Raw genomic sequence first — 13325 nt, forward strand, 5'->3', positions numbered from 1 at the left:
GGCCCGGGGCTGGGCCCCTCTAGTGCCTGGCCCTGACACCAGACCGAATGTTTTCTCCCATAACTCATGATTTCAACGAACGTTTGTATAGTTCCTGGTGTATGTGTTCATTTCCTCCCCTGAGTTTAACAGCGCAGGTAGGCAGCTCTGTCCACACGCACACCCCCCAGATGGGGAAACTGGGCCCGGGTGGCGTCTGTCCAAGAGAACTGAGCTGGGATGGTAGCCCCAGTCTCCTCACTCCCTGCTTGTGTGGTCGCTCAGGCCAACTGCTTGGATCTCTCCAGAGCTCAGCTCCGTAAGGAGATGTAAATGTATTAACGTTTTCGAGGCGAGAACAGGAAACTCAGACTGTTTTTTGGGTACCCCATAGAATTCCATAGATAGCCGTAGGGAAGTAGATACTTCTCTACACTTAGTCCCAAGACTCTTAAGCCAAAAAATATTATCTCTCTTTTGCACAAAGCACAGTCAAAATTGGGAGGTTATAGGACCGGCTGACCGCCACACAGGATGTGAGCGATCCAGTTAAATTCTCAAAAACACCACAGAAGTCCCCGTAGTAGAAGCTTATGGATGCATGGTTCACTGAGGACTGGATTTTGTTACCTCCCCATTACCCGGGCTCTCTTCAGAAGTGTTGTCAGTCCCTTTGGTACTTCTTGGAAACAAGTCTCTCTCCCAGCTTCATTTCCCTTTATTATGCTTGTAAGTGACTCGATAATTCTTTGTGGACTTCAGTAACACTTGTACTATTTAAATTTGAATAACCCCAAAGGATCCAGATAGGTCAATGTGTTGAAACCACAGGCTTTAGTCTACATATTAGCTGATTAAAAACAGATTTTTATACATGATGTATACTTAATAAAAGGAGGGGAAGCAAGCAGATGTTTGTAAAATCTAAATATGTTAGATTCTATTTATTTGGCTCTCTTTCGCTGACTAGCTTTAGAAAAATCATACCTGTGATCACTGAAGTGTAAACAGTTAGATGATGTATTTCCCTAGAAATTTCCTGCTCGGAAGGGTCAGCCAAAAAGGCAAGGAAAAGGATTCCCTGAGATTATCATACCAAAAGAAGTTGACAAATATGCCATAAAGGAGTCACGTCTAGATCAAGGACACTGAGTAATGGAACGCCTCAGAATTAGTCTCAAGTCTCTGGCCATAAAGTGATTAGTAGCTGTGATTCATTTCATCCCAACAGAAAAAACTTTTGGCTGTTGTCTGCGTTGTTGTTGTGGTCTGCGTTGTTGTTAAGAGCTTCGAAAGCAAGGTTTTCTTCGATGCAACCATGAGATCATGAACTTGAACTTTAATCACCCTGTCTGGTTCCTTCTCTTTCTGTTAAGGTGTCCCATCCTTTCAGTGGGAAATAGTCATTTTCTCCTTTAAAATATTTGTATTTGAGAGGCTTTGCATGTTTCAAAGCCAAAATTGAAGCATTCTTGTTGGTCTTCCAGTCCTGATAAAATACGTACCAAACGTCCATCTGAGTTCTGAACACATGAGAACACAGATAAGATATTTTCAAATGGATTTTGAAGAGTAATAATCAAGTTTCAACATAAGTGCAAAGTCTCCAAGGACCGGAAATGAAAGGAGATGCAGAATGGTGGGGGAAGGCTGAAGCTGGGCTACTCAGGAGAAATGGAGATGAGACGGGGCGGTGGGAACCGGATGGGGGGAACATGGTGGAGAGTGTCCCGCATGGGGCAGAAGCCTTAGACTGTCCCATATGCCCGGAGGCCAGAACTCCCCATGGAAATACTGGACTCAAAGGGTACCTCCCACCTTGTCTGGAATTGGAGCCAGACAGAACTCTCAGGGACAGAATGCCTCAGGGAGGCCCTGAGTCAAACTGGAATCAGTGCTTCTAACACACGGGCGTCCTGTGGGAGTGCCCTCTCTGGGGAACCGATCTCACGCCCTAACATCAGAGTGGGCAGCTCATTTGGCTGTGCTGTGCCAATCCCCGGATCCCAGCCCAGGGAACAAAGTTTGCATCAGATGAGCAGTCGGACAAAGATTGTAAGATACGAGATAAAATCAGACTCTTGAGAAACGTCACGCAAACACAGGAAAGTAGGGAATTGCCTTTTTTCAAGTAAGCTTAAGAATAAATAAGTGTGTTTACTTTTCTTGAAATTGTGAAGGAGGGAACTACCTATCCTGGGAACAAGAAGAGAAGGTAGTTCAAGAAGAGGGAGGTGTGATAAAGAATCCACTGGAAACGAAAAATGTGGTAATTGAAATGAAAAAATTAGGCAGTAGGATAAACACCAGATTAATAAGCAGAACTTGTTTAAGAATGACCAGGGAGATTTCTGTTTCTGACGTATGCATTTTAAGCATTAAGTAAAAGTGACTCTTTTCCTGAGTGTACCTTTCCAAATCTAAAATTTTGTGAAGTAGAAAGAATAAATGCTTTCAGAAATTAATTTCATGGCATGGTGAACTGTTATCACCTTGATGAAATTATTGATTTTCAAAATACTCTCTTCAAATCCTCTTTCACAGATGGCATTATAAATCCTCAATCTGTTTTCTTTTCCATGGAATTTCCTTCTGTTCTGTCTTTTCACTGTATTTGTGGAATTGTCTAACTAGTAAAACACACAGTCGCCCTAATTCTTTGCCGTGATCTTGGTTCATGACATCGTTCTATCCCCTGCCCGTGACCACCTCTACCTCCATCCCATCTTCCCAAGAAATTCCCATTGTTGTTCACCAAAAACTCCATGGCCCATCCTTCCAGCCTCAGCGGAAGGAATGTGTCCTCTGGAAAACCTAACTCGGTTCACAGTACTTCCACACTCCCCCCGCCCCGCCATCTCCTGGTGGACAGGGAGTAGGAGTTTCTGTTTGTGTTTCCCCAGTATCTCTCAGAGTCTGGCATTAGTAGAAGCTAAATAAATACTTGTGTGAATGGATAAATGAATGAGTGGCATCAATGAAGAGCGTGCAGAACAAGAAGCAGGTTATTATGGTCGAAAACTAGATTTAATGGTCATTACAGGGAACTTTAAATTTGATGTTCTAAGGCAATAGGAAGTAATTCTAGATTTGTAAGCGGGACGGTGATATGAAAAATGTGGCATTCAAGGAAATTTAATCTGGCATTGATATGTTGATAGACAAAGAATAGAAGCACGTACGATAAAATGTACTATGAGTGAGTAAATGTGTATGATGAGGGCTTCTTGTATCTTAGAAATGCCTATAAATAATATATAATAATATCTTAGTCATCATGTCAGCAATAGCCAGATAATTCAAACCTTCCTCTGAGGGACTGACCTCAGCCTGCCCGTAAGATGGTAAATCCTAAAAATCCAATAATAGTTTACTTGCAGTGGGAATATATTCCTTATATTATTGCCACTTCTGAGTCAGGTAAAGAACTAGAAATCCAATTACCTCTTTTCTCCCTAGTTCATGACCTAGAGCTAATTATTCCGGTAAATGTGCCCGGGTTCGTACAAGAAGGAGGAAAAAAAGAATGAAATTTGAACATTTTTTGAAGGTTCTTTTAAATGCAGCTACTCAAAGTCGAGTTTAAATCTATAAATGCAGGGTGCCTGGGTGGCTCAGTCGGTTAAGTGTCTGCCTTTGGCTCAGGTCGTGATCCCAGGGTCCTGAGATCCAGCCCCATGTCGGGCTCCCTGCTCCGCAGTGGGTCTATTTCTCCCTCTTCTGCCCTTGTGCCTGCTTGTGCGCATGCGCGTGTGCACTCTCTCTCTCAAATAAATAAATAAAATCTTAAAAAAATAAATCTGTAATTTATAAAGGCTGCATAGATTTCATTGAGGTTTCTGAAAAAAGGATCACATTTTCCTGAGTATGAGTAATTTGGTTATTAAAGGTTTATAATACTTCAGGATACGGCACAATATTTTCAGGATGCAGAATAATATTTTTCTTTTCTTTTTGAACAGCAAAACTTAGAGAGTAACCTCACCAGCCTTATCAAGAGGAACACGGAACTAGAGACCCTTTTGGCTAAACTCATCCAGACCTGTCAGCATGTGGAGGTGAGTGTCTCTTTGTGCTGTGTTTCACAATTATACCCTCCTTGCCTTTACGTTTTTAAGGGGGGACTCTTTTTAACACTAGATCTTTTGCAGAAGCCAGATATAAACGATGGGCAGAATTGGAAAGAACTAGGATCTCAGAGACTCTCCCCAGTGCACTGCTTTGTCCCACCCCCACTGCCACCATGGCAGCTCTATCTGCCGCGGTGGCTTTACTTAGCATTCCTTTTTTTTTTTTTTAAATTTTTTTATTGTGTTATGTTAGTCACCATACTGTACATGATGAGTTTTTGATGTCATGTTCCATGATTCATTGTTTGCATATAACATCCAGTGCTCCATGCAGTCTGTGTCCTCCTTAATACCCATCACCGGGTTAACCCCCCCCACCCCTTCCCCTCTGAAACCCTCAGTTTGATTCTCAGAGTCCATATTCTCTCATGGTTCACCTCCTCCTCTGATTTCCCCCACTACATTTTCCCCTTCCTTCTCCTAATGTCCTCCATGCTGTTCCTTATGCTCCACAAATAAATGAAACCATAGGATAATTGACTCTCTCTGCTTGGTGTATTTCACTCAGCATAATCTCCTCCAGTCCCGTCCATGTTGATACAAAAGTTGGGTATTCATCCTTTCTGACGGATGCATAGTACTCCAAAGTGTATATGGACCACATCTTCCTTATCCATTCATGTGTTGAAGGGCATCTCGGCTCCTTCCACAGTTTGGCTATTGCGGACATTGCTGCTATGAATACTGGGGTGCATATGGCCCTTCTTTTCACTACATCTGTATCTTTGGGGTAAATCCCCAGTAGTGCAATTGCAGGGTCATAGGGTAGCTCTATTTTTAACTCTTTGAGGAACCTCCACACTGTTTTCCAGAGTGGCTGCACCAACTTGCATTCCCACCAACAGTGTAGGAAGGTTCCCCTTTCTCTGAATCCTCTCCAACATTGTTGTTTCTTGCCTTGTCGATTTCGGCCATTCTGACGCGTGTAAGGTGGTATCTCACTGTGGTTTTGATTGGCTAATGATGAAGACCACTTTTTCATGGGTCTGTTAGCCATTCGTCTGTCTTCTTTGGAGAAGTGTCTGTTCATGTCTTTTGCCTGTTTTTTGACTTGAGTATTTGTTTTTTGAGTGTTAGCATTCCTAATGTTATAGATTTTAATTGCCTTGACAGAGGGCATCCAGAAAAGCACTGTGTAAAAGGTGTCGTATCAGTTTCCCTGAGGCTGCTGTAACAAATCCCCACGAACCCGGACGGCGTGAGATTATAGAAATGTGTTCTCTCATAGTTCGGGCAGCCAGAAGTTCGAAATCAAGCCTTGCTCCCTCGAAAGATTCTAGGGGAGGACAAGTCCATGCCTCTTCCCACCTTCTAGTAGTTCCAGGCAATTCTTGGAGTTCTTGGCTTGTGTCTGCAGCACTCTCACCTCTGCCTCTGTGGTTCCATGGCCTTCTCCCTGTGTGTCTCTGTGTCTGTGTCCAAATCTCCTTCTCACAGGACACCAGCCATTGGACTGGAGCCATCCTAACCCTGGGGTGAATTCACTTTAACTCAACTACATATGTAAAGACCCTGTTTCCCAACCAGGTCATATTTGAAGATACCCGGGTTTAGGACTTGAACATAATCTTTCTGGGCGGGCGGGCGGGGGGGGGGGGCACAATTCAACCCACTGCAGATGTGCATTCAGTGCATCTTAGTCGTCAGATACATTTCCATGAAATGGACCACTTGTTGGGATTAAGTCAAGAGTATGCAAGCAGCAGTGACACCAAGGACAAATCACAGAACACGGATGTTTCTAATCCTCTGCTTAGAATGGATTCATTTTGAGGGGGTTTGGGTGGCACATTTAGTTGAGCATCTGGCTCTTGATTTCGGCTCAGGTCACGATCTCAGGGTCGTGGGATCGAGCCTTGCATCGGGCTCCGCGCTCAGCTTCTCCCTCTCTCTCCCTGCTCCTCCCCAACTTGAGCGTTCCCTCTCTCTACCCCCCAACCCAAATAAATAAATAAAATCTTAAAAAAAAAAGAATGGATATGCTTTTGGCAAGGGTCTCTCCAGGGACTATTTTGAGCCTTGTTGATTAAACAACATGGTAAATACCAGTGAACAAGCACAATGTTTTCATTATTGTAGGGCACAGTGAATGTGTTATAGGAATAAATGGGTGAACTAAATGGAATGATCCATGTGCTATATTTTATTTTTATGAAGTGATGGCATTTGATGTTTAGGACAATAAGAAAGAATAATTTCTCTTCAGTAAAAAAAAAAATTACCTGTGTTTTATGGGGAAATTTTACAAAGGCTTTATGGATTGGGTGATTATTTCATTCAATTTCAGCTAGTTACTTCTTAAAGCATTTAGTGTCTGGTTTCTATTACGGCCTGTAGTGATTTCAGAACAACTGTCTCGCTCTTAATGCAATCTCAGTATGGCTTGAATTTACAAAATGCTATTCATTTTAACATGGAAAATTACTTTCCATAATGTTCAGTCATTTCAAAGGATAGAGAGAAATTTACCAGCAGATTTTATTTTTCTTCCAAAAGATCAGATATTTAGTTGTTATAGAGGCTTTTTAAATAAAGCTATTAGTGAGTTGATCGTACGTGCCATTGAAAGTTATTTACAAGGAGTAAAGAGTATGTATTCTTTTCACTGGGTTTCTGTATAAAGCCTTAGGAATGGAAAGGAATCCTTGTGGGTGAATAAATTTGGTATTTGGGGAAAACATTCTGGATAAAAATTAAAATTAATTATGGGTAGAAAAATGATAGTGTAAGTACCTATTTTTTACTTTTATATTATGTATTTCTTATTCATAATTATTAATATTCTCAGAGTGTAACTTTTCAAAATATTGAGCATCCAGTTCTCATGCAATAATCCAGTGAGTCTGTTGAAAATTTATTTAAGGCACTGATGAAGGCGTCAGCAAGGTTGTAAGGCTGGCCTGAAGGAGCAGAGCAGAAGCCAATGCCCACACACATGGGGTGCGGGGGGCGCTGGGGGCGTTGCGCAGGGAGAAGGGCGCTAGGATCAGGGAGCTAACTTAGATGCAAAACCGGTTCATGACCCAAAGGGCTGGAAAGTCATAACATTTGGGCAAAATGAGTGGTATAGCATCAGTTCTCCAAGTTAATGTTTAACTTTGCCCAGACTAAGACTGGATCAGGAGTGAAGAGAAAGCCGGACCCTATGGCCCGGCATCCTGGAGAGTTACGGGACTCTTCCTTGGGCCGCCTTGGTGGGTTATGTGTTAGTATGATCTAGTGCCATCTAGTACGATCTAGTACAACCCCATAAGGACTCACAGTCTTCTTTTCGCCTTATTTCCCGGTTTGGGATAATTTAGTTTAACATAAATTTCCGCTCTTCCTGTTCCCATCCCCGTTGATCGATGAGTGGTGTTCACCACACACACATTTCTGGGCGAGGGCGTACATTTTAGCCTCTGGCCAGTTACTTCGGTTTGTTCAAGTGTGACACTAGCTCGTTCACTCGGCTCACGTGTAGGGGGCATCTGCTGTGTGTGTCACACTCTACTAGGCACCAAGGGAGACCGGCCGGCCCGCGGGGAGCTTATGGTCCTGCTCAAGACCCAAGAAGAACCGCAATACAGAATAGAAAACTACCGGCTGTAGCGAGGCGTGGACTTGGTACTTGGAATTTCCGAGAAGCAAGACACTTCTTCTAGCAGTGGGGGGGGGGGGGGGGGGGGGGGGAGGACGACAGAGCAAGCAGTTCGTTCTGCGGAAACAGGTGTGTGCAGGGCATCGGCAGGAACCAGCCTTTGAGAGATGGAGAGCGGGGCGGACTTTAATAATCCCATCGTTCTCTGAACTTCTGTTTGGTCCTGAAGGTTTAGTGAGGGTTCACGGAGTACAAAGACCTGGGTAACGTTCCCAGCGACAACCGGCATCCCCACTTCTTTTCAGTAAAGGATATTTTGGGCTAACGGAAAGCTAACACGGATCGCTTCGTGCAGAAGGCACTGAGCGCTTGGCCTGGGGGCGACCCCCACGGCCCACTCGTAAACTGCAAACAGTGAGTGGAATTTGTTGGGCCCTTTTAAATCAGCGCAGAGCGGACAAGAATTTCCTGGTTCACATCCGAGGTTCCGGGACTGTATTTCTTCCTTTTCCTCTTCCTGAAGGTGTCCTTGTGTTCAGGGCTGAGCCGGCCGAGGGAAAATGACCCCCCTGACAGGCGACTCGCGATTGTTGTAAATGAAATCAATGAGTTCCCACCAAATCCTGAGGAAATGCCACATCCTTCTAAGTCCACACCTCCTTCCTGGGATTCACTTCTGCTTTTCTTGAGAATGAAAAGAGTCTGAAGGTCTCCCCCCATCCCCATTGTTTTCGTAACTTGTTTTTACAGGGAGGGTTAGCAAGTGAAATGGCTTTTTGAGGGTAAGTACCAAATCCTTTTAAAATACTGTTACGCTGAAAAGAAATAAAAAATTAAAGAAGAAAAAAACCAAAAAACAAAGCAAAACAAAAAAACAAAACTAGTGAACATGGGGCATGAAGTCCTGCAGGCTCTTCGGGACTCAGGAGGGGGAGGCCCTGAAAGGTATCAGGTAGACTCCCAAGAAGCGTGCAGGGAATGTGGTGGCTTCTCAAAACCAGTGGGTTTTTGGCCACTGGGTTTTGTTCTCGTTAGGAGAATTGGACAGAGGGCCGAGTTTATTAGCTAAGCAAATACGGATAGGTGTCACGTTCTCGACACATTCCCAGAATCGAGTTCTTTCACAGGGCCTACAACACTGGACACAAACAGGATGTTCATTTGGGGAGTTACAGGTGACCAGTGACTAAATACACAGAGGGATGGTGAAGAAAGACTGGGGAACGGTGACTAATTCATTGCCAGAGCAGCATGGAGAAAATAAAGGCTCATTCACCTACCAAGGGGGTTCTCCAAGCCAGCATCCTGCCTAAATCCTGGCATTAGCCCCTGTGGCTTATCTTGCCTTGTTTGTAAATATTTTTTATTTTATTTTAAAGATTTTATTTATTTATTTGAGAGACAGAAAGAGAGCATGAGTGGGGGTGGAGGGGAGGGGCAGAAGGAAAGGGAGAAGCAGCTGAGCAGGGAGCCCGATGCGGGGCTCGATCCCAGGAACCCGGGATCACGACCTGAGCCGAAGGCAGATGCTTAACTGACCGAGCCACCCAGGCGCCCTGTAATTACTTTAAAAACAAAAACAAAATTCCTTTTGCCATTGTTTTTCACACTAAGTTTTTGAATTATCTTTTTCTTTGATTTCAAAGAAACTTTGCTCTCTTGCTGACTTTCTTTGAGTTCTTCGCTGCTAGATGACACGTGAAGTGGCAGGCTTCTCGGGGGTGAACTAAGTGCCGTTTAATTCAATTTTTGCCCAGATATCAGGCTCCCTAAATTGGGGGAGAGGAGGGTGATGTGTCACAGTAGCTTGTAAGAAACGGTTAAAAAAATTGATTTGGGAAAATAGGGGTCCATAGAAGACTTTTTCAGTCATTTACCACATCCTAAAAACATTCAGTTATAAGCTTTGAAATAAAAGGGTAAAAGCACTGGGTTAAAAAGAAAGATGAGGGGCGCCTGGGTGGCTCAGTGGGTTAAGCCTCTGCCTTCAGCTCGGGTCATGATCTCAGGGTCCTGGGATCGAGCCCCGCATCGGGCTCTCTGCTCAGCGGGGAGCCTGCTTCCCCCTCTCTCTCTCTGCCTGCCTCTCTCCCTACTTGTGATCTCTCTCTCTGTCAAATAAAAAAAGAAAATCTTTTAAAAAAATAAAAATTAAAAAAAGAAAGATGAAGTTTTAAGTTTAAATTATTGTATTATGCAATTTTACGTGAAAGCATTCCCTGCTTCTGTACGGAAAACCTTGGCGCTTGCTTTGTCTATGGCCATTGGCTAGAGACTAGCTTGTGATCACTGAATGTGCCATTTGTGTCGTGGACAGGTGTCTGATCTTAGATAACATACGTCATGCTGGGGGCCAGCTCGAATGTGCAGTCATAGTCTCTTGTCACTTGCAGATAAAGATTGGATTCCCACCCCACTGGAGCCTTTGTGAGAATGCTCTCAAGGTAGAACGAAAGTCGGAGTCTGGCCTCATCAAAGCACATCAGGCAGCCCACGGTCATCCATGGGTCTCTACGTAGACGGCTCTGGAATGATGGTCATGTGATAGTACAAACATAGTGGCATTCAAAAACTGGATTATGAGTCACTATGGTAAAGGCTGCTCTCCCAAGTTCAAATCTTAGGATTCCCAGGACAGACGAGAACTCTTGGGCTGCACTGAACTCCATTCTCTCCAGAGCAGATTAGCTACTGCGTGTGTGTAATGGCTACGTGTCCAGTTTATTCCTCGTAGTTTGCTCAAATTGACAGCTTATAAAACAAACTTAACTTTTCTCCAAGGAGATTAAATGTAATTGTTTATTAAAGTAGTACCTAGGGGCACCTGGGGGGCTCATTCGGCTGCCTTCGGCTCAGGTCATGATCCCAGGGTCCTGGGATCGAGCCCCACATCGGGCTCCCTGCTCAGCAGGGAGCCTGCCTGTCCTTCTGCCCTTCCCCCCAGCTTGTGCGCTCGCTTGCTCTCTCTCTCTCCCTCCCTCTCCCTCCCTCTCAAGTGAATAAATTTTAAAAAAATCTTTGAAATAAATAAAGCAGTATGTAACACATATGTGAACGTCTTTCCCTAGATTCAGTGCTCTTGCCTTAAAAAAAAAATTCAGAAGCATTGGATCCTGTTACCTTCTTAGGTATAGTCATGACACATGGTGAGAAGAGATTGGTAGAAAATGTTCCGGTCTTCTCTTGTTTTGGAGTGAGAGATGAATCTTAGGAATGAGTGACCACAAGGCTTGGTCAGTTTGGCATTACTCATTTCCAAGTTTCAGCTTTGCAAGTATTTTAAAACCGTGATCCAAACCTCCCCTCATCTGCTATTCTTTCCAGTTTGGATGGGATGAACCATTGTGTCCTTTTCAGAATCTGCCGCCCCGCTGACCAGGTGGCGTGGAGTGGAGTGTGAGCACACGTCTGTGCCTCTGAAGACAATTCCTTGGACATACTTGAATTTAGTAATGCAGATTCCCAAGGCTAATACTTAAATGTGAAATAATTGGCCTTAATTGGGGGCCCAGTGGATGAGCAGTGAGAAAAGAGAGAAGGCGTATATCTTAATTGGTTTCTCCCCATAATAATCACGTCTCCCCGCCACTGTTCCACACACAACCTCCTTGCCTTAAAGCACTGGGATGCTTGACTGGAGCAGGAGGGATGCTTCTGGCATGATATAAAGAATAATCAGGATGGGTAATGGCAGATCTAAACATGGCCATCGTGGTTGTCACGGGATAGCAGTAAGGTGGATGGATCCAGCTGAGAGAGAGAGTCAGCGGTGTGAGAGGAGCCGTCCCAGATGAGAAGGTGACTGTCAGGTAGAAGATTGAGTCTCCTCACGCTTCCGTGCATGCCGTTCAGAGATGAGCCTGATTCCAACCACCAATCCATCATTTTGTCACGGAACTAGCCTCTTTTGTTTCTGGGTCTTAGTATCTCGTTTAAATTATTTTTTCAACAAATGAATATAAAATTGCTTTTTATGGTAATCAAGCTGAAATTATCTCTGTACATAAGATAATTACAGAGTGTGAGAGAAAACGGGAAATGTCATCTTTTACCTTCATTTGATTCACTTCTAGTTTTAATTGCTAAATGTTATAGGGAGAACTGAAGAGCTCTGTTCTCATTTTGAAATTCTCCCACAAAATAATTGAGTCATGCATAGAAAGGGTTCGTTAACAAGAGCACAATTGTAGCATTGATTGTTTTTGTTTGAAACAGAAATATGAAATTTTAAACCCAGCTATTTAAAAAGCCTGAGGCTACCACTGTGTGTGAAAAGCTTTCAGTGAGGAGCAACGCAAATAAAGATTTTTACAACCAAGTGAGGTAACTTCCCAGCCTGGGAATTTATGATAGCGCTTTTACCATGCTTTTAAGGGTATTTTCACTAGATAGAACATCAGGTTTATATGTATGAGGCGATGAAAACTATCCTAGTAGCCTAATTCTCTGACCAGGCAAGCTCCGTCGGAGGCTGTGGTAAGCCCAAGGAAGCCTTCCACGTGTTTACTTCGGCAGGGAAGATGGCACCTTGTTGGTTCTTGCGGGTGTTAGAAGGTGATGACCGGATCTCGTGTTACAGGTCCACAGCAGCGTGTGGCCTGTGGTGTGGGGGAGGCAAAAGTGGCAGGACTTACGCAGACGTATACAAAAAGGAAAATGACCGCTTAGTGAGCTCCTACCGTCGCTTTCTGATTTAATGATCCCAGTACTGTTTTGAGGTAAATGTCATTCAGGTGACCATGGAAATGTGACTTGTAGGCTGACATAATCAATTCCCCGTAACAAGGGCCCCGGCGAGTATACCTCCGTGGGGCCAGCGGGCCTCCAGGCTTTCTGAGATTACTCTTAGATCTTGAACCATGAATCCCTGACCTGGTGACGTCAACTTCTTTGAGATGATCAGTTTGCTTCTATTAGTAAAGAAAGTTCTTTTTTTCCTCCTCCCCAGGAAGTTGGAGAAGTATGTGGAAGGATGAAGACTTAAACCATATCTATAGAATCAGTATTTTGTATGACAGTTTGGAACGAAAGCCTGTGTTTGTATTTTAAGGGTTTGTAGCATTTAAGAGAAAATGGCACATTACAAAAACTTGACAGGTTAGCGTTGACAGTCCAATCCGAAACATATCATTTATTTTAGAGCTGTGATTTTTTTAAGTTAGAAAGTGTAAGATAGTTTGTTGCAAACCACTCTTGGAATGTTCAGGAAAACTTGAGTTTCACTACATTTGTAAGTTTCGTTTATTAGATTTCTAAGAGCTACTTAAGGATGTGAGAAGGTTTACCTTGTTAGGGTTTTCATTTTACCCTGCTAGGCATTTAAAGTGCTTATAAAGTAAGTTGAATATGTTACATTTATAAATGCGATTTAAAATGTTACAGGAATTTGGCGATAAAAATCAGAACAGTGGTTACCCATGGGGGTGAGAATAGACTGGAAGAGGGGCTCCAGGGGATGGAGATATTTTTTTTTTATTAATTTTATTTTTTATAAACATAGAATATCTTTTTATCCCCAGGGGTACAGGTCTGTGAATCGCCAGGTTTACACACTTCACAGCACTCACCATAGCACATACCCTCCCCAATGTCCATAATCCCACCCCCCCAACCCCCCTCCCCCCATTAACCCTCAG

General features: G+C 43.6%; 1 protein-coding gene across 2 annotated transcripts in view; it reads left to right on the forward strand.

Annotated features, from left to right (window-relative positions):
- The window catches only part of LOC111157160 (midline 1), a 112304-nt gene that overhangs the window by 43521 nt on the left and 55458 nt on the right, over positions 1–13325 (forward strand). For both annotated transcript variants that reach the window (XM_022518429.1, XM_022518430.1), the window contains one exon: positions 3942–4037. In XM_022518429.1, the coding sequence (XP_022374137.1) occupies positions 3942–4037 (96 nt within the window). The remainder of the gene's footprint in view (positions 1–3941; positions 4038–13325) is intronic.

This window comes from Enhydra lutris, unplaced genomic scaffold (assembly GCF_002288905.1).
Source record: "Enhydra lutris kenyoni isolate GAN:26980312 unplaced genomic scaffold, ASM228890v2 scaffoldscaffold52, whole genome shotgun sequence".
Classification (NCBI taxonomy): Eukaryota; Metazoa; Chordata; class Mammalia; order Carnivora; family Mustelidae; genus Enhydra; species Enhydra lutris.